General features: G+C 35.4%; 1 protein-coding gene across 4 annotated transcripts in view; it reads right to left on the bottom strand.

Moving 5' to 3' along the window:
- The window catches only part of LRRC49 (leucine rich repeat containing 49), a 152044-nt gene that overhangs the window by 53982 nt on the left and 74849 nt on the right, over window positions 1-23213 (bottom strand). For all 4 annotated transcript variants that reach the window (XM_055320135.1, XM_055320136.1, XM_055320134.1 and 1 more), the window contains one exon: window positions 3120-3267. In XM_055320135.1, coding sequence (XP_055176110.1) covers window positions 3120-3267 — 148 coding nt within the window. The remainder of the gene's footprint in view (window positions 1-3119; window positions 3268-23213) is intronic.

Consider the following 23213-nt stretch of genomic DNA (forward strand, 5'->3'; position numbering starts at 1 on the left):
GTTCCAATACAACTTTGTTTACAAAAACAGGTGCCATTGTTTGCCAACTCTGTTAACAGAAAGTCTTTTAAAAGATACACTCTTTCCTGGCCCCTGGGTGGCTCAGTTAGTTAAGTATCTGACTCTGGATTTTGGCTCAGGTCATGATCTCAGGATCCTGGGATCAAGCCCCATGCTGGGCTCTGTGCTCAGCACAGAGTATGCTTGTCTCTCTCCCTCCTACTTGCACGTGCTCTCTCTCAACCTTTCTCTCTTTCATTTTTCAAAAAAATTTTTAAAGCTTTTATTTATTTCTTCATGACACAGAGAGGGGTGGTGCAGAGACATAGGCAGAGGGAGAAGCAGGGTCCATGCAGGGAGCCCGATGTGGGACTTGACCCCGGGTCTCCCAGATCACACCCCGGGTCGAAGGTGTTGCCAAACTGCTGGGCCACCCGGGCTGCGCCCTTTCTCTCTCTAAATAAATTAAATTAAATAAATAAATAAACAAACAAATAAATAAATAAATAAAATCTTTAAAAAGGTATGCTGTTAATACACTGAAGTTACTAAAAAGTCATAAACAAAAGGTAAGACTAAATACTCAGTCCATACTGATATGAATAAACAAATAAGGAGGGATCTTATGAGGAATAAAATTATAAAGGGAAAGAGAGTCACTTCACCGGAGAAGGCTGACAGACATCATCTTAATTAAAGTGGCCAATATCAATAAATGGATAAACAGAAATTATATACCACTTGATAGGATGCAATGAGAAAAATCAAAATCATTTCTGTGATATTTAGGCAAAAATCTATAAAAAGTGATGGTGGGAAAAAATTAAATAGCCTGAATTAAGGGTCATTCTACGAACTGACCTATAATCTTCATAAATGTTAGTCATGAAAGTCAAGAAAAAACTGAGAAACTGCTCCTAAAAAATAGTGATGAGAGAGACATGACAACCAAATGCACCTATATGTAATATATAATTCCAAACTAGATCATTTCACTATATAGAAATTATTGACATAATTGGTAAAATTTGAGAGTAGTGTGAGAGAATTAGACATTGTAATTTTTCAGTGTTTACCTCCTAATTTCGTTGGTTAAACTACATTTATGTAGGAGAAATGTCTTTGCTTTGAGAAAATACACACTATAGTGTTCAGGACTACTGGTGACCCAGTCAGCAGCTTACTCTCGAATAGTTTAAAAAAAAAAAGAAAAAAAAGTTTTTTCTACTGTATTTACAACTTTTCTGTAACTTTAAAATTGTTTTCATTAATTCTGGAAAATGGAAACTAACCCATAATGTCAAAAAGTATATCAGTAGTTGCCTGGGGATGGAGGTTAGGTGGGGAGAGGTGGAAAGGAGGGGTAACAAAGGAGCATGAAGAAAATCTGTTGGGTAGGGAATTATTAATAAGCTTGACTGTGGTGATGTTTCACATGTGATATACATGTCGAAATTTATCAACTTGTACACTTAACATGTACAATTAATTTTATGCCCATTATACCTCAAATAAAGCTTTTACTAAGACATTTTTTTAAATTTCTCAAATTAAACAGTAAAGGAGCAGATGTACAAGGACTGCTGCTCTGTGTTTAGCAGAAAAGCTAGCCCTGCTCCCATGCCAGGTGATTTTCTCTCATTTCCTCATCAGACAAACACAACTCATAGAATGTAGGAAGACAATGATTATATATAGCATCATTCTACTTTATTTCTGGCATGAAAGTAGATCAATTTCACTCAATCAAGACTTCATTGAATATTACTACATTCTCAGGCACTGTGTGAGATAGAGAAGGAAAGGAAATAAACACATATAGGAAACTCCTTGTTTGTGCTATCTCTCTTTCAAATAAATAAACTAAATCTTTATTTTTTTAGAGATTTTATTTATTCAACAGAGAGAGAGCACACACAAACAGGAGGAGCAGCAGGCAGAGGGAGAAGGAGAAGCAGGCTCCCAGCTCAGCAGGGAGCCCAATGCAGGGCTCGATCCCAACACCCTGAGATCATGACCTGAGCCAAAGGCAAATGTTTAACCAACTAAGTCACCCAGGTGCTCCTAAATAAAATCTTAAAAAAAAAAATTGAAATATAGAAAATATCTAACATGGAGATATAATGAATAAAAAAGAGCTATTTTGAAAGGTATGGCATCAACAGCAAGCACAACAGTTCCATGTGATGCTTACTTTGAACCTCACACTGTTCTAAGATTCAGTGCTTTATTTTATCTTGACAACAATCCTATGACATCATGATCCTCCCATTTTACTTTGAGAAAAAGGAGATATAGAAAGGTCAAGTAAATTGCCAAAGGTCATTTTGCTAAAAAATGGTCAAGCCAGGATTCAGATGCAAGCACTCTGGCTTTGGCACCCATGTTCTGAAACATTACATTACGTAACTTATGAATGACATTCTTACTCATCCATTCCAAAGTAAATTTTTAGCTGGGTATCAAGCCAGAATGAAAAATAATCATGATGATTAATTGAGTTAATCATGATGCTTAATTACTTTTAATTATTATTTTTTAAGCCTGCTAAAAAGGAAACCACAGACCCAAAATGGCATCACTTACGTTAAGGCCACAAGCCAGTAAACCAAGACTTACTACTTAACCTAACTGTAGTTTAGAAACCCTCCCTTCCCCAGAAATGTAATCTGTAACCAGTCAACCTGGGATTTTCCTGGTCAGAACTAGGAAATTTACTGATAGAACTCTTCTCTTCCCTTCAGAAGGATGACCTTACCTAAAACAATGGATCCTTTGCTTATAATTTCCCTTTTTCCACTCCCTACCTTTAAAAACCATTCCTTTTCTGTAGTCATTGGGAAGTCCCCTCTACTTGCTAGATGAGATGCTGCTCAATTTATGAATTAATAAAGCCAATTTGATCTTTTAAATTTACTCAGTTCAATTTTTTGTTATCTAACATTGGGAATGAGGCACAGGTGGTAAAAAAAATCTGTAATTATAATTATGAATTATATAGCAATGATATGCCACAGTTTATTAAAACTAAGAAGGATTTCATGTGAAGAATATGCACCCCAACCTCCTAACCCACAGTAAGGAAGACAATATAATAAGTACTTCATAAGAGCGCTCACCGTGACTCTCTTCATATCTAGCTGGCGCAGCTGCATCATATTCTGAAGGATAGTGTGTTTGTACCATGACTCTTGAGCTATTGGATTGCCATCAAAAGTGATGTCTGAGAGAGAAGAAGAGTCAGCAAGGCAGCAAACACTTTCAAAACTGCAGGAGAGACGGAAACCACTGGATTATTGTGAGACCTTCCAATAGTACTTTCATTTATTTAATATACATTATTACTTTAGAATAGTTTTAGATTTACAGAAAAATTGAGAATATAGAGTTCCCATATACTCTGCACCCAGTTTCCCCTATTATAAACATCTAGTAGTAGTAGAGTACATTTTTTTTTACATTTAATCTATAATTATTTACAATTCATTCATTCCTTACTTTCTGGCACTTTAAGATTCTCAAGACTCATATCATATATTTCCTACCCCAGTCCTAGAATCAGCCACTTCCTCCAAAGAGCCATGGTTCCTTTTATTGGAGAATGGCAGTGGAACCAAAGATCTGGTGGCTAGGCATACTGTTTGCCACTGGGGCATTATTTTTTTCATGTCCTCTACTCATAGAACAAGGAAGTGTATGTTAGTATACTAACCTGTGTGTATACATATTACCTATAACATTTAGCCATCTATGTCTATATTAAGCTAAACATGAGTTTACACTGATGTTCTCCAACTTTTTTTTTGATGCTCTCCAACTCTAATCTATTATCAAAAGGATCATTCTAGTCTCTTTCCCTTACTTATCTGTAAATTCCTACTCCAACAAGGAGAAATCTGACTCATACCAGCTCTCATCCATTTACTGAATTACTCAATTCCAGAATATATGCATAGTGGTATCAGAATTTTCAACCCGAATCCCCATGGAAAACAACTTTATTAAAAACAACCATCATGTGTAATTCCTTTAGCATTTAGTCTTACATACTCGTTTCAAAGTTACTTAGGTCAGTATCTCCCCTCCCCCCACCCCTTCAGGGGGTTGTTTCATACAACTGAAAGTTAGCTTCTCTTGTCATAGTCTATATTCATTCCTTCCTGGGATCCTCTAAACTCCTAAATATTTTTAATTTGCATACATTAAGGTTCACTCTGTGTTGTAAAGTTCTGTGGGTCTTGACAAATGCATAAGTATCATATAGAAGAGCTCCATGACCCTAAGAAATCCTATTCAACCCTCCCTTCTCTCCCTCGATCTCTGGCAACCACTCATCTTTTTGTGGGCTTTATATTTTTGCCTTTTCCAGAATGCCATATAGTTGGCATCATACAAAATATAGCCTTTTCACACTGACTTCTAACACTTAGAAATATGCATTTAAGGTTCTTTCATGTCTTTCTGTGTCTTCATAGCATACATGCTCTCTTTTATCACTGAGTGATATTCCATTGTCTGGATGTCCCTCAGTTTCTTTATCCATTCACCTACTGAAGACATCTTGGTTACTTCCAGATTTTAGTGATGATGAATAATGCTGCTATAAATATTTGTCTGCAGGTTTCTGTGTGAATATAAGTTTTCAAATTCAATTGGGTAAATACTTAAGAGTGCAATTGCTAGATTATATGGTAAGACTATGTTTAGCTTTGTGAGAAACTTGCCAAACTGTCTTCCAAAGTGGCTGTAACTAACCTCTTGCATTCCTACCAGCTTCACAGTCTCATAAGCATTTAGTATTTGCCAGCTTTTTTTATATTAGTCATTCCAATAGGTACATAGTGGTCTCTCATTGTTTTAATGTGCAATTCCCTACTATCAAAGGATGCTGAACATTTTTTCATATGTATATTTGCCATCTGTATACCTTCTTTGCATTTTTAGCTTATGTTCATTTTTTAATTGAGTCGTTTCCTAAGTTTTAAGAGCTTGGTGGAGTGGTTAAGTTTTTATTTTAATTCCAGCTAGTTAATATACAGTGTTGCATTAGTTTCAGGGGTATAACATAGTGATTTAAAACTTCCATACATCACCTTGTGCTCATCATGACAAGTTCTCTCCTTAATCCCCATCATCTATTAACTGCTCTCCTTCCCTTCTAGAAACCATCAGTTTGTTCTCTATAATTAAGAGTCTATTTCTTGGTTTGACTCTCTCTTCTTTCCCTTTACTCATTTGTTTTGTTTCTTAAATTCCACATATAAGTGAAATCATATGGTATTTGTCTTTCTCTGACTGACTTATTTTATTTAGCATTATTTTTCTACCTCCATCCATGTCATTACAAATAGCAAGATTTCCTTCTTTTTTTTATGGCTATTATTCCATTGTATGGCTACTGTAAATAATGCTGCTATGAATATGCAGATATCTTTTCAAGTTATTTTTTTTAATTTTCTTTGGATAAATACCCAGAAGTTGAATTGCTCAACTAATTTTAGTTTTATTTTTACTTTTTTTAGGCCCTTCTATTTTTAATTTTTTTTGGACCTTCAATTTTTAAAGGGAACACTCACTTTTCTAAATATACCCCAAAGTATAGGTTAGTAAAAATCATTTACATCAGAATCATTCTCATTCAATGACTATTCAAATAACTAATGTAAACATTTAGACCTAAAAGTATTTCCTTTATTCAGGTACTATATTAAATATCCCTTCTTCCTGTGTTAAGAAAACCTAGAGGATATAGAATATTTATGGCATAGGAAATAAATAATATATTGACAATTAAGGTCAAGGCAAGGTCTACAGCAAGAATAAAGTTCATTATTTCTCTACTGTCATATTTAAATATTTCTTCCATTGTTTCCTCCCATTCAAGGTAAAAAGATCCTTTCCTATCAATTATTTTACCTTACAAATTATTTTAACCATCTCACAATTCATAAGTTCATTATAGTTTTTGAAACATGTTTATTAGATAATTATGGGAAGATATTTTCCCCCACTTTTATTGAGAAATAATTGACATACATCATTATATAAATCTAAGGCAAAGAGCATAATGGTTATATATATACACACATATACATATACATAACCTACTGAAGCTGAATGGTTATATAAATGATGACCATAAGAGGCTCAGCTAACATCCATTTTCTCATATAAATACAATACAAAAGAAAGAATGAAAGAGAGAAGAAAAAAATTTCCTCCTGGTGATGAGAACTCATAGCACTTACTTTCTTTTTTTTTTTTTTTAAGTAGGCCCCACATCTAGCATGGAGCCCTATGTGGGGCTTGAACTCACGACCCTGAGATCAAGACCTGAGCTGAGATCAAGAGTTAGACGTTTAACCAAATGAGCTCCCACGTGCCCCATAGCATTTACCTTCTTAACAACTTTCCTATATATCACATAGCAGTGTTAACTGTGGTCATCATATAGTACTTTATGTCTATTTATCTTTTTTAAAAAAGATTTATATATTTTAGAGCGAGGAAGACAGAGAGCATGTAGGAATCAGAGGAAGAGCTGAGAGAGAGAATTTTCAAGCAGACTTTGTGCTAAGCATGGAGCCTGACACAAGCTCAGTCCCATGACCCATGAGATTACGACCTGAGCAGAACCAAGAGTCAGATGCTTAATGAAATTAGCCCCTCAGGTGCCCAGCACACATTTATCTTATAACTAGAAGTTCGAACTTTTTGACAACTTTCTTCCAATTCCCCCTCCCCTCATCTTGTACCTCCAGTAACCACAAGTCTGATCTCTTTTTCTATGAGCTTGGTTTTGTTTTTAGATTCCACATATAAGTGAGATCATAAAATATCTATTTTTCTCTGACTTATTTCACTGTACAATGCCTCAGGCTGCATCCATGTTGTCACAAATGGTAGGATTTCCTTACTTCTTATGGCTGAATAATATTCCTGTGTATATATTCATGCATGTATATAACATAACTTCTTTGTCCATTCATCCATAATGGACACTTATTTCCATGGCTTGGTTATTGTAATAATGTTGCTCTGAACAGGATGGTACAGATATCTTTTCAAGTTAGAGTTTTCATTTCCTTTGAGTATATTCCAAGAAGTGAAATTGCTGGATCATATTGTAGCTCTGTTTTTAATTTTCTGAAGATCCTCCATACTGTTTATCCATAGTGGTCATACGAATTTATAATCCCACTAACAGTGCACAGGGTTCCCTTTTTTCCACATCCATACAGCACTTGTTATTTCTTGTCTTTTTGATGACAGTCATTCTAACAGGCATGAGGTGATAACTCATTATGGTTTTAATTTGCATTTCCCTAATGACTAGTGATGTTGAGCATCTCTTCATGTACCTGTTGGCCTTGCGTGTATCTTCTTTGAAGAAATGTCTATTCAGGTCCTTTGCCCATTTTTTAATCGGGTTATTTGTTTTTTGCTACTGAATTATATGAGTTCTTTATGTATTTGGGATATTAATACCTTATCAGATACATGGTTTACAAATATTTTTCTCACTGCATTGCATATGTTGTCTTTTCACTTTGTTGATGATTTCTTTTGCAGTACAGAAGCTTTTTAGTTTGATGCAGTACTATTTGTTTTATTTGTTGCTGTGCTTTATGTGTCATATTTTTAAAAATCATTACCAAGACACATGTCCAGAGCTTTATTTCTATGTATTCTTCTAGGAATTTCAGGGTTTTAGATCTTACATTTATTTTTTGGGCCCACCCAGCATGGAGCCCAATGTAGCGCTTAAACTCACAACACTGAGATCAAGACTTGAGCTAAGATAAGAGTCAGATGCTTAACCAACTGAGCCATCTAGGCTTACATTTAAGTCGTTAATCCATTTTGAGTTAATTTTTGTGAGTGGTGTAAGGTAAGAGTCTAGGTTCATTCTTTTACATGTGGGAATCCAATTATCCTAGCAACATTTATCAAAGAGGTTTGTCTTTTCTCCATTGAGGAGTACTGGCTCCCTTGTCAAATATAAGTTGACCTGTTATACTTAGGTTTATTTCTGAGCTCTTAATTTCATTTCATTGGTCTATTTGTCTGTTTATTATTCCAGTAACATACTGTTTTAATGACTATGGCTTTATACTATAGCTTGAAATCAGGAAATGTGATGCCTCCTTTTTTGTTATTCTTTCTCAAGATTTCTTTGGCTATTTCAGGGTCTTTTATGATTCTAATGAATTTTAGGAGTGTTTTTCCTGTAAAAAATGCTACTGGAATATTGATAGGGAATGCATTGAATCTATATATGGCTTTTGGTAGTACTGACACTTGAACAGTATCAAATGGGAAGACATTTTTTTAAAAGGCTAGTATATACAAGTGAAAATGAGAGTTCATTAACTTAATCATTACAAGTATAAATAAACTTGAATAAACACTGTAATTTTTCAGGATGCCTGGATGGCTCAGCAGTGTAGGACTTGCCTTCAGCCCAGGGCGTGATTGTGGAGACTTGGGATGGAGTCCCACATCGGGCTCCCTGCATAGAGCCTGCTTCTCCCTCTGCCTATGTCTCTGCCTCTCTCTCTCCGTGTCTCTCATGAATAAAAAAATAAAATCTTAGAAAAAAACATTGTAATTTTTCCCATATAGCATTAACAAAGTTATTTTTCCCCATCAACATAAAATATTTCAGAAAAATGTCTGGTACTTAAAGGATCTTTTAAAAATACATATCCCATCTGAAGATTCAGATGCAATGAAACGCCGGGGCACCTGCACCCCGATGTTTCTAGCAGCCATGTCCACAATAGCCAAACTGTGGAAGGAGCCTCGGTGCCCATCGAAAGATGAATGGATAAAGAAGATGTGGTTTATGTATACAATGGAATATTACTCAGCCATTAGAAACGACAAATACCCACCATTTGCTTCAACGTGGATGGAACTGGAGGGTATTATGCTGAGTGAAGTAAGTCAATCGGAGAAGGACAAACAGTGTATGTTCTCACTCATTTGGGGAATATGAATAATAGTGAAGGGGAATATAAGGGAAGGGAGAAGAAATGTGTAGGAGATATCAGAAAGGGACACAGAACATAAAGACTTCTAACTCTGGGAAATGAACTAGGGGTGGTGGAAGGGGAGGAGGGCGGGGGGTGGGGGTGAATGGGTGACGGGCACGGAGGGGGACACTTGACGGGATGAGCACTGGGTGTTATTCTGTATGTTGGTAAATTGAACACCAATAAAAATCAATTTATAAAAAAAATACTATTCTTCTTTCCTCACAGTTGATTCCATAGTTAAAATCAAATAAAAATGTTTCTGATAATTTCAAAACTGAAACACAAGACAAATTTGTCTTTCTCCTATACTGTTAAGTCATAGAAGTCATCTTCCATCCACAAATCTGCTTCTCTATGTGTATTCCTATTCTGTTAATGTCACCAAGTCAGTTGATGGGAAACAATCTCTTACTCAGAAATTAGTGACTGAGAATGAGAACTGTGAAGATTCATCAAGGGATTTTAAGCAAGGGTGCTAATAGGATTAAAATAATTAGTAGTTATGAGAATAATTAGTAACATTATGGAAAGTATAAAGGAAATAAATGAGTTAAGAGCAAAAAAATTAATTAGAGACTGCAATAAGTAGAGGTAAAAGGAGAAGAGTTTAACATATCAAAAACTAAGGTAGAAGCCATGGGAGTAAAGAGGAGGGAGGGGATAAGTTCTATGGAAGTCAGGGGGTAGCATGTAAAGAAACTAGTACTTATTTGTATGTGAGGAAGAGAAATCTAGAATAATGCCCAGGTTTCTTTCATCAGTTAATGATTGGGTAGTGGTTACAAGGAAGTGGTTACTTTGTCAGAATTCCTTGAAGTCTGCACTTAACATGGCTGCTATTTATTACATGTAAATTATATATCAATATATTGATTTTCCAATAAAAAATACAAAAATTTAAATATACCAAAAAATATATTTGACAGATCATCTTTTCATCTATCAGGTCTCCTTTATCTGGAACAGTAAGTTATAATACTGTTCCATGGTGATCCATGGCTATTAGGACATATTTCAAAAAGCCTTTCATTAAGTTTTCCTCCAACTACCACAGGATAGGATACTAATTTCAACCTTTAAGAAATTAAGTAATGTGAGAAGCAGAGGCAACAGAGCCAGTAGAGGCAAGAGAACTCTTCTATGCTGAGGAGCATTTTTCTTCAATGGCCCAGCACATATATCTAAACAGAATTAAACTGTAAGGTTCTTGATGGCTAGAAATGTACTGTGACCACTGTCTCAAAACCTAACCTAACATAGTGTCTAGCATCTAGCAAGTATGCAGAAAAGTTTTGGTGAATGAAAGAATATGATGAATTTGTATACTTTCAAAAAAGGCTTATCCTCAATGTAAACATTAATAAATAATTTTTCTTAAATTAGTCTTAGAATTATTTAAAAGACATCATGCTATCAGGAATCATTACAATCTTGAACAGACATTTCTCCAAAGAAGGTATACAAAAGGCCAACAGACACATGAAAAAATGCTCAACATCACTTGGCATCAGGGAAATACAAATCAAAACCACAATGAGATACCACCTCACACGGGCTAGAATGGCTAAAACTAACAAGTCAGGAAACGACATATGTTGGCAAAGATGTGGAAAAGGGGAACTCCCTTACACTGTTGGTGGGAATGCAAGCTGATTCAGCCACTCTGGAAAACAGTATGGTGGTTCCTCAAAAAGTTGAAAACATAGCTATCCTGTGACCCAGTATTTGCACTACCAAATATTTACCCCAAAGATACAAATGTAGGGATCTGAGGGGCACCTACACCCCAATGTTTATAGCAGCAATATCCACAATAGTCAATGGAAAGAGCCCAGATGTCCAACGACAGATGAATGAATAAAGAAGGTGTGGTATATATATACAATGGAATACTATTCAGCCATAAAAATGAAATCTTGCTATTTGCAATGACATGGATGAAACTAGAGTGTTATGCTAAGAGAAATAAGCCAGTTGGAGAAAGACAATTATCATATGTGATTTCACTCATATGTGGAATTTAAGAAACAAAACTGAGAAGCATAGGGAAAAGGAGAGAAAAATAAAAATAAGATGAAATCAGAGAGGGAGACAAACCATGAGACTCTTAATCATAGGAAATAAACTGAGGGTTGCTGGAGGGGAGGAAGGTGAGGGAATGCTGGGTGATGGACATTTCTTAATGTGGGCACATGAGGTAATGAGCAATGGATATTATTTAAGACTAATGAATCACTGAATTCTACTTCTGAAACTAGTAGTACACTATACATTAATCAATTGAATTTAATTTTAAAAATAAAATAAATATATGTTCCTTTTAAATTTTTTTTAATTAAGCATTGAAGAAATAAAGGGAGTTGATTCCTCCAGTGAAGGCACTAGAGCCCTAATGTCAGATGATTTCTAATTCCCTAAACGTACTATACTACTAGTTCCTGTTATTCCCAAACAATGTTCTCCTTTTCTTTCATTCCTGTGAGTTTTTATATATCCACTAATAAATTCAATTTATGCTAAAATAAAACAAAACAAAAAGGAGTCATTATGATCTGATATCTGTCACTAATCAGGTATGTTCACTGAAAAGTGGAAACAATATGTCCACATAGAGAAGCTGGAAAACTTCACTTTATTGTAGATAATTTCTGATTTTATTGTTATTTAGTATTTATTTATAAGTTGGATTGCAAAGAGTCTATGATTTCTTTTTTTAAAGATTTATTCACTTATTTTAAAGAGAGAGAGAATCCTGAACAGACTCCAAGCTGAGCACAGATCCCAACATGAGGCTCGATCCCACAACCCTGAGATCATTACCTGAGCCCAAACACAGAGTTAGATATTTAACCAACTGCACCATTCAGACGTCCCTATGATTTATTTCTTATTGCAAGTATAATTTTAAACTAAAATGACTGTAATTGTTTCTAGCCTTAACACTCAAGTATTCCTTTGGGGAATGTAACTAGTCCAATAATTACCAAATGGGTGGTGTTAAACACAAAACTACACAGCATCTTCACTGAATTAAAATATAAAGCACAAAAAAATGTATATATAAAGCACATTAGTGAATATAGAAGGAAATATGTCCAGTGAATGTAGTCATTATGAAGCACTCTTTCAGAGATCTAGAAGACCTGCTGATGTCTATCTGGTCTGCTTAGAATTCAAACATAACCAAAGGGACACCAGGAGTGAGGAAATCATGGCTATCTTTAGCAGGTACAGTCCTGGCAACACTTTCCGGATTGGCTGCTAGCACTGATACTCAGACTGAAGCCTGTATGCTTTGAACAGTTTTATTAAAGTAAAAATAAATCCATATTTGATCCATAAGATTCCTCACAAAATTTCATTTCCATCTGCAAGGCATTTGACCGATAAACATACCATACATTCCTAGAAATGCACTGACAAAGTACATATGATTTTAAAGACATTCTCTAATAAAATGAAAGAAGACTGTTAAGTACAAATCCAGGCTAATGAAGAGTTACATCCTACCTAACCAAAGAAAATCAAAATCAGATTGTAAAACAAAAACACCTGGAAATAGGACAGTAAGTACAGTGAAGTACTACTGGCTTCTAAGAACAGTCTCTCTCTTTTTAAGAATACTCAGTTGCTTGTCTCTTCTGAGTACCAAGAATAGAAAAGCTTGGGTCTAAAGGCTGACATTTAATTCATAATTTGACTTTAATCTTTTTCCAGATTACTCATACGTTTGTTCTTCCCCTAGTGGTCTCCTCCCAATGCCACATCTGCTTCTTATCTGCTAAAGAACCTACAGGAACAATGTGTCCCTACTGACCAAAATTCACATTTCAAAAGGAAAAGAACATATTTCAGTCCATTTTATGCTTACTTAATGAAATGCAGAGGAAAAAATAAAATTCCCATATATGCATGTATATTTACCACATAGATATTTAACTAATAAACCCCAAATATCAGTCAAATTCTCCAATTAGAAAATTCTCCCAAAAATAAGTTAGGTACTTTAGAAAAAGGGGTTTTATTCTTTTAGACCATTGAAGTACCATATCCTCTGAAATAATCTTAAAGAAAGCCTACTTATTTTATATTGATCAGTGAAAATTTTACTGAATAGTTACTATATAACTAGTAGGCTGAAATGAAATGGAAGAGTAGAATAAATCACCTGTTCTCACAAGAAATGAAATATACACAACTGACAGATATAAAATATCTAGACAAATCTGTACAATAACATATAATTAAGGATTAAAGACTGAAGCACAGTTAAAGAAAAGAGCAGATAATGAAGGTGTCTGTATGCCTAATAGAATGAAGTTTGTGGACTGAGCCTCTTGTTAAAAACAACTAAAAATGCTACATAAGATATATTTTAAAATTCTCAAGTGCATCCATAACCTGCTAAAAAATGAAAAATATATAGGTTAAAAAAAAAAAAGTAAAAGTGGGACCCTTGAGGGATAACCAAAATGTTGAAACTGATCTTTTTGCTATAAGAGAATTTACTGAATCCAATGAACTTGAACTTTGGTTCATAACGATCTTCAAAGCTGAGGGACAGAAGATGAATCCCAGGGGCTACTCAAGTTGGAGAGCCTAACTGGAGACATCCATAAGTCTGAGACCCAAAGACTAGACTTTTAACATAGAGTTCATTAGATATAAACTTTCCTACCCACTACCCGAGATATATAGCCCATCTCAAAACCTGGGGCTAGGAGGAGGAAGAAAAATTCTTCCCTGATTACATGTAACCACAAACTGCAATTTGCAGCCTGAATCCACACTAAATGGGTGGTCTAAAGTATTTTAAGAGAACTGATATTTTGAGGACATCTAAGGCTGGTTATGCCTAGGCATCTGACAGAAACAAATGAAACTCCTCAATGGAGGAACCTACCTTCATATAAGACCCCAAAGAATTCCTAAAGATAGGATACCAAAAAATATACAGCTCATAGTTCAAAAGGAAAGAAAACAGTCTGACTGACAGCCAGTAGAAACAAAGGGGGCATAGGTTGGCTATGACTTTTTTTTCACATAACCGGATTATGAAACATAGGATATAAAAACATTATATTTCAAGAATTAGAAACAGCCACCGCTGGATGCCTCAGTGAATTAAGCTTCTGACTCTTGATTTCAGCTCAGGTCATAACCCAATAATTAGTTTTGACATTACAGTAAGCAAAACTAATCTCAGGGTCAGGAGATTCAGCCCGAGTGGAGCTCTGCACTCAGAACAGTCTGCTTGAGGTTTTCTTTCTCCCTCTCTTTCTGCCTTTCCCCTATTAGCACTCTCTCTCTCTTTAAATAATAAAATCTTTAAAAAAAAGAAAGAAAGAAAAACAGGCTTGGAAACACGAGTAAACTCCAAGAAGATACGAAAAGACACAGAACTTCCACAGAATAGGAAAATATTTTAAATATTAAAGTAAAAAAAAATACAAAACTGGTGGATGGAAAAAAAGGGAATTAAGCATATACATGCCTTTCCTGAATAAACTGTTCCTCGGGGTAATCAAAAAGTCAATAAAACTTTTATTTATAGAAGAAATACAGCTTAAAAAGGTGAGGAATAATGGTGTATCACTATTTTGTAATTCCTAAGGAAATAATGGATCCAGACAATGATCAGCAATGATTGCTAAAATACTGAAAACATGGGGGACTTTATTTATTTATTTATTTATCTTTTTAATTAAAAATGGAATAGGTGAAAAACAGCTGAATCCAATAATTAGTTTTGACATTACAGTAAGCAAAACTAGAACACATTTTTTTTCTTCCCTTTACATTTATTTCACATTTTTGTTTTTCTTGTTTGATGCTCCTTAACAAATAATCATCTATTTTGAACCTTTTTAAGTAATGTTACTTAGTCACTAAAATTATTTTTAGTGCATAATGGTAGAAGGGGTTCTTAGAAACAAAATGGTTCTAAAGAATCCAAAAAAGACACCTAATAATAAGCCATTATTTTTTTGTCATGAAGCAAAAATATAGCTTAAACAAATTTTTTTTTACATACATGAAAAAGATCTCCAAATTTCCCTTGGGGAAACTATTAAAGTAGTTTAACCTGCTTGTCACAGTATGTATGTATGTATGTATGTATGTATGTATGTATGTATTTATTCATGAGAGACAGAGAGAGAGAGAGAGATTGAGGCAGAGACACAGGCAGAGGGAGAAGCAGGCTGCTCGCAGGGAGCCTGACGTGGGACTCGATCCTTGGTCTCCAGGGTCACACCCTGGGCCAAAGGCAGCACTAAACCGCTGAGCCACGGGGGCTGCCCTTGTCACAGTATTTAAGAGAATTTAATATTTGAGAGGCTAAAGAGACACAAGAGAAAAATAAATAGAACCCTATGGTTATAGACAGAAACAAAAAGGAAGTGAAAAGGAGGAGGGAGAGATGTAAAGAATTAAACGGAATAGAGGAAAATGTTAAACTGTCTCTTTAGGTATCTTTTGCTGCAACAATGCCATTGACAATACAACAAGGAGAGTATCTATTATGTCTGTACAAATCTGGCTAACAAAAGACACCAGCACAGAACTGAGGGTCTCAGAATTGCAGGTGACAATTTTATTACCTTTCTGTATTAGCTTACTCACTTTCTAGCAGCAAAAAGAAAAAAGCAACATAACTTCAGTCTTAGGAGATTCACAATGTCTCTAATTACCAAGAGTAGATTTCAAGTCATAGTAATATTCTTGTAATGCTAATTTGTGACACTGAACCCAAATTTAAAGTGACAAGAAAGCTCTTCACGATCTATTTCCTCTTACAAAGTGACATGTGAATGCAAATAAGTCTCCAAGAATTTACAGAAGAAAAAGAGAAGGATTCTTTGCAGTCTCAAAGCGTGACAACAATTCTAAAGAGCATGTTCATTTTAGCCACTCTCAACATTTATATTAAGTGTTTAAAAATTACACTGTCTATAAAGCAAGCCAAATAATATTCCTGTATGCAAAGAGATCTAAGTTCTGCACTGTGTAGGTAAACAGCTCTCTGGGAAAATAACAGACTGATGTAGAATTTGCCAATTTCCATGGTGTAAATATTCCCAACATGGCCAACTTCAAGCTACCAAGATGATGCTGAACTGAAAAGATGCATGTAAGTTAGTCTAGTGAGCCAACATAAATTGGCTCCAGTATACCACTGCAGACCAAATTCCTCTTTTACAATTAATTGAAGGATAGATATTATTCTATCATGAGATAATGGTGTTATTAGTAAAGGAATAGAGGAACTTCCTTTTATTGATGATTTTACAGTACTTTTTGAACTTTTCATCAGATGTAATACAAATACAGAAAAGTCCACAAATCCTAAGTGTGCAGCTTCATGACTTTGCACCAACTGAACATACCATGTAAATAGTCTCCAGATTAAGAAACAAAACATTACCCTAATGAGGAGTAGAATATGTGACTCCAAAATACATGGCCTTTGGAGTGTGGATTATTTTGAGCTGAAGGCAACCAAACTCAGCAAATTTAAGAGAAACTTTTACTGTTTCCCTTAGCTACCTAAAAGAATTTAGATAGGAGGCCTGGCCCAGAAAGATAGTTTTGTCAGAGATAACTTTTTATGGCAGGACAAACATCTAATTACCAAACATCTGCTCTCCTCATCATCCTCTGAATTATTCTCCTTCTCTTTGAAGTCTCACGCCCCATCTCATTGCTTAGCTCAGGATAGCATAGTAAGCCTCAACTTTGATTTGCCTTAGGCCTCATATTTTCATGGGGCTCCTGCACATATGTAATTAAATTTGTTTTTCTCCTGGTAATCTGTCAATTTAATTATTAAATCAGCCAAAGAACCTAGCAGTGTAGAAGGGAAATTTTCCTTCCCTACAGTTGGTGACCATAAAGGGATCTTCACTGGCTGGACACGGATACTGTAGCTGAGAGATGCTGGGACCTCTGACAAAAGCCAGCATAAGGTTAGAATTCTTACCATGTCAGTCTTCTGGATTTCTGCCTACAAGATCTGATAGAAGTGAGAGTGGTGAGAGTCGTTTCCATTTTCTAAATTAGCAAGAGAAAACACTTGTGGAACTACTTCCTTGGAAACAGCAATTCCGGCAAAGATTTGGTATGAGCACCGCTGATTATGTTATCATCATAATTCCAGTTATTATCTCAAAATGTTGTGGGCCACAAAAATAAACACATTTCTATATCCATTCCATTATAATGAATTTCATCAGATATTTAACAATGGGCATTTTAAAGGTTTGTTATTTACAGATAATTATTGTCTTACGCTGATGCTTTGCAAAAGTGCTCCTTCAAAAGTACTTCATTTTCAAAGAGATTTGAGGAAAGGACTTTTGATATGTACAGGTTTCAAATAATTTAAGATCATAAAACTGAACTGGGTAACAATTTACAGAACTAATGGAAAAACTGCATTCAAGTAGAATTAATAACATGAGACAGAATGAGATGATGAAAATGACTAAAGTTTTTATGACTTTTTCATTGAGACATTGCTGGTTCTTTTATGCTGTTTTTCCAGGTTTAAGGAAATCTTCTCTTTTCTCTTAAGCTATCAACAATTTCAGTAAGATATATCTTTGTGAACAAAGATGAAAAAATTACTTTTTTCTCCCTACTGATCACTCCAAAATTGGGAAACTTAGAACTCTTATTTTCATACCAATACAGTTATTTGCATAAATTCAGTAAGAATCTATTCTCCTTGTAATAGGACACAACTGGAAATATTGGTTATATTGCCAAGGCTTTGGCTGAAATGTCATATTTGAGAATGTGCTAAGCATCAGATATGCCAGATAGCTTTAAGGAATTAAAGTTGACTTTATGGAGCCAATAAAACCCATTGGAAAAATTGGCCTGGTACCTTGCTTACAGGGTTCTCAGCAGTCTCACTAGGTGTGTAAAGAACGCCACTTCCCAGTAAACTCAGAAACCTCAGGACATTTTGGGGATCGCAAGAGGAAAGGAACTCAACCAGTTCTATAGGTATTACATACAAAGTCTGATGGTGAGACCCTGGTTTGGCTTCTTATCCTCACATGGCTTTTAAAAAGACGAATCTGAGATTCCTTATAAAAAGTTCCAACAGTTGGGAAAAAAAAAAAACAGTTCCAACAGTTAGGATGCCTGGGTGGCTCAGTGATTAGGCATCTGCCTTTGGCTCAGAGTGTGATCCCAGAGTCCCAGGATCGAGTCCCATATCAGGTTTCCTGCATGGAGCCTACTTCTCCCTCTGCCTGTGTCTCTGCCTCTCTCTCTGTGTCTCTCAGGAATAAATAAATACAATCTTAAAAAAAAAATAAAAGTTCCAATAGAACAGATTAAAAGATTCTAAACAATCCATCATCATTCTTGCTGCACTTATATATAAAGAATCAGGTCAAGTTTATTGAAAATAGGTTTAGGGATCCCTGGCTGGCGCAGCGGTTTAGCGCCTGCCTTTGGCCCAGGGCACGATCCTGGAGACCCGGGATCGAATCCCACGTCGGGCTCCCAGTGCATGGAGCCTGCTTCTCCCTCTGCCTATGTCTCTGCCTCTCTCTCTCTCTCTCTCTCTCTGTGACTATCATAAATAAAAATTAAAAAAAAAGAAACTAGGTTTAATTTGCAAACAAATTAGTCTTATTGTAGTTTTCTCTGACAAAACTGGGTGTGACTATCAAGAGAAAAATAATTTCAGTGATATGCTTTTCTGCATATTAGTTTCTAATATTATTGTCTTTGAGGTTTTGTTTGTACTGGTAAACTTGACTAGAACCTGAATTTTTAGTTTTCTTTAGTATTTGACTACAACTCTCCAAACTAACATTTCTGACTTTTCTCCCACCGTTCTGACTTGGAATCACTGATAACTAAAACTGCTCTTTTTCTGAAGCCATGTAAGCAAAGTTGGACAATTTGATATAAACTTTAGAGAAATAACCCCAATAGAATGGACAGTCTTCATGCCTGTTGCTATATGACCATTCAGAAAGATCACCAGGGACATTCAGCTGCAAATCAGGAAATCTATCATATTGCCACCACCTGCCCTTACTTTATCTTAAGCTGCTTTGAGCCAAACATTCACATATCTTCTTGACTAGCTGCCTTCAGAATCCCAGAAACTGGGATTACAATCTCCTCCAATCATTAATCACTGTTTTTCTTTTGTTTCCATAGAAATGTCTCTTACTAAATACCTGACGGCTTGTACCAGAGACCTAACTTTGGAAATCTACATGCATAGCTGCCTACTGAACGGAGACATGACTGTCTAAATTGACCTACTCTCAGGACTAAGGGAGTGGTTCAGTGAAATGGACCAATCTACCAAGTCAATTTTGGCACTGTGAAACTTCTTGGGGAAGTTTCAAAAGTGGGACTGATGGGGAGCAGAATACATGACTCCAAAATATGCCACTTTGGTGTGTGAATTATTCTGAGCTGAAGGCAATTAAGACCCAAGAAAACTTTTCCCTTTTCCTTAACTATTTAAAAGAACTTAAAAAGGGGGCCTGGCTCAGAAAGAGATAATTTTTTATCTGAAAGATCTATATGTATGGCAGGGCAAACATCTAGTTACCAAACATCTGCTCTTCTTATCATGCTGTGAATCATCCTCCTCCCCTTTGAAGCTCTATGCCACTATCCCATTCCTTAGCTCAGGATGGCATACAAGCCTCTACTGATCAATTTGCCCTTGGGTCTCATATTTTCATGGGGCTCCTGTACATATGTAAGTATATTTGTTTTTCTCCTGTTAATCTGTCTTATGTCAATGTAATTATTAAACAAGCCAAAGATACTAGAAAAGCAGAAAGAAAATTCTTCCTCTCTCATAACCTACGCCCTGATGCCTCCCTGCTACCATGTCCCCTTACAGCCATTACTCCTCAAAGTAAGCATTCTCTTGAGTCTAACTATAGATAAGACTTGCCTCTCTATTAACTTTGTGTAAATGAAATCATTCATATGTAATTATTTGAATCTGGCTTCTTAAGTTTCACATATGTTTTGAGATTCATCCATATTACATGCAGCTGTAATTTAAGGACTCTCATTGCTGGATAGTATTACATTAAACTCACTTTCTCTATTCTACTATTGGAGCACAATTTAGCTTGTTAGTATTTGAAGTTATTCTAAATAGTGCAACTAAGAACATTCAGGTGAACACGTTAAGCATTTCTGTGGAGTTTATACCTAAGAGTGTTATTGCTGAGTCATAAAGTACGGTAGTAAGTGGACTTAATACACTTCCAGAGCTTTACGAAATGATTTATTGATGTACGCTCTCACTGGCAGGTAAAGGAGCTCTAGCAGCTTCACATCTTCACCAATACTTTTTTCTAAGTGTTACACATCGCCAAGTTGTATCACCTTCTCCTATTTTAAAATATTAACTCCTCCACATTTCAGTAGTTTCTATTACTGACCCGGCATCAAAATCATTTGTGGAGCTATTTAAAAAATACAAATACCTAGAACTCATCCATATCTGAATCAAAATTGCTAGGGGTAGAGTCATGGTTATATTATTCTGATAGTCCTATAAGCGATTCTAAGGCAAAGTTAGGCTTACATTAGTTCACTAATGTAAATTAATGTAATGTAAAATACCCTTAAAGTTAAAAATTTCTAACGTGAGCTTTATAATTCTTCACTAATATCAAGAAATAAATATTAACATTCACAGTTCTAAGGAGAAAAATGTTTTCTACAAAAGTCACATTGTGATAAACTAGTCCATGTTCATAAACATAATATGTAAAAAAATGTGTATTGGCCACATTGCTTGTAAACAAAAAATGAAAAGCTATCTAAACAACCATCAATAAGGGGCTCCGAAAATAAATTAAAATTAATCCACACAGTGAAATTGAAAGTAGCCATTAAAAAGAATGAGATATACATATACGGCTGATATACACCTTGTATAACTGATGGCATTAGTTAAAATTCTGAAATACTTCCATGCCAGTTGGTAAAGGTCACTGCCCTCAAGTTACCTAAGTGTCCCTCCTCATTGTCCCAGTCCCAGCTGTGAGATGTCCTGAACCTTTGTTTTGGCAGCAAGAAGATTAACCCTTGGCACGACAGGGCCCTTGAGACCCAGTTTAGCACCTCTTCTGACTGGACAGTGCCTGTGCTATACTGGTTAAAAGTTCTGAATTAGTACACTATCCTTGCCATAATATACATGCTATACCTATGATATTTTTTATATCATCCCCTGGCCTACAAGTACTAACATGGAAGAATTGCTACATACATTGCTAACTAAAAGAACAAGCTGAGAAAGAATCTAGAAAGCATGATTCTGTATTTGTAGAAATGTTATTCGTGTATCAGTGGTATTGGCACAGGAACAAAAATCTGTTAGAATCCTTCCTTAATAGGTTCTCACCAGACTCTTAACAATCGTTCTTCTGCAACTGAGACTGGGGGTTGTAGGATGGCACACTCACTCTACTCTGTTGTCGTTGTTTTTTAAAGATTTTATTTATTTATTTATTCATGAGAGACACAGAGAGAGAGGCAGAGACACAGGCAGAGGGAGAAGCAGGCTCCATGCAGGGAGCCCGACGTGGGACTCGATCATGGACTCTGGATCACGCCCCGGGCTTCTGAAAGCAGGTGCTCAACCAGATGCTGAGCCACCCAGGCGTCCCCTCACTTTCCACTTTGTAAATGTTTGTCTTTGCTATAACAAATATATAATGAAATAATAATAATAGTGTTGTTTCTTTTTTTTAAAAAAAAAACCTTACCTCACCCCATAATTATGCAACAAAAATCTTAACTGTGGAACGAGATTACATTAGCAGCCTTCTTCCTAGCGGTTCCTTTCTTCTTTTCCCCCCTCTTTATTATAAAATACATAATCATTAGGAGATTCTGGAAAAATGTAAGACTAAAATTAAACCATGTAACATCTCTCCTAAAGGTAGACTTGTTTATATATTTTTTAACAAAATGGATCACGTTACATAAAATAACTTTATATACAGCTTTCTTTACATTTTACCAACACTTTTCATGTTACTAATTATTTCCATATTATTTTTAATACATGCATAATATTTCAATATTTGGGGAATATTCTAATTTACTTGCTGAATTCTACTCATCTGTGGGAGGAATCTACTATATTGAAATGGAGAGAAATTATAAAAAATAACATATATGAGAAGTAAACTTGTAATGAATTTTGGGAACTATATTGTAAGGTTTTGTTGGCAAAAAACAATTACTTATCAGATACAAATAAGTATATCTTGGCTTTTGTTTGTGGTAATGAATTTTGGGAACTATATTGTAAGGTTTTGTTGGCAAAAAACAGCTACTTATCAGATATAAATAAGTATATCTTGGCTTTGGCATGGTAACTAGAGATAATAATGGATATAAGATAAAAAAGAATACTGAACAGTTTAATCTTATTTCAAAGGAGGCTCTGAGGTAGAGTTTGGAGGGAATTTGTGTAGAAAAGAGAAAATAAAACCATTTGGGGAAAAGGGATATTTTGAGCCAATGCAGTTTAAAATCTGTAGGCACAATTTTTTTCTCTCTGGCACGTTTGTGACCAGGACAAATAAAACTAATGTCTTATTCTGTGGAGTCTTTCTATTCTACTCATTGCACAGAGGAAGCTATAAACTGAAAGAGAGTGGAGCTTATTCTATTAATAATTTTCATGACTTGGCTCAGGTTACTTATAATGGTAGCAGCCTGCATCTTTGACTACTTTTCCGCCGTCAAAGAGACTGTCAGAGCAGGCAGGATAGGTAGTTTTAGAGATCTATATAACTTATGCCTCCATTGTTGGACACTTATGTTGTTTCCATTTTGAGCTGTTATCCTAAAATTCTATGATGAATATCCTTGTAGTAGTAGTTTGCTAGGGCTGTCAACAAAGTACCACAAACTGTGTGGCTTAAAGAACAGAAATTTATTTTCTCACTGTTCTAGAGGCTAGAAGTCCAAGACCAAAGTGTCAGTAGGGTTGATTCCTTCTGAGGCCTCTCTCCTTGGACTGAAGATACTCATCATCTCTCTCAAGTCTTCACACAATTTTTCTTCTGTATGTGCAGGATTCTTAATTTCTTCTTCTTAGGACACTATCAAATTGATTAGTGCTCAGCACAGGACCTCTTTTTTAAC

Source organism: Nyctereutes procyonoides, unplaced genomic scaffold, assembly GCF_905146905.1.
Source record: "Nyctereutes procyonoides isolate TBG_1078 unplaced genomic scaffold, NYPRO_anot_genome, whole genome shotgun sequence".
NCBI lineage: Eukaryota > Metazoa > Chordata > Mammalia > Carnivora > Canidae > Nyctereutes > Nyctereutes procyonoides.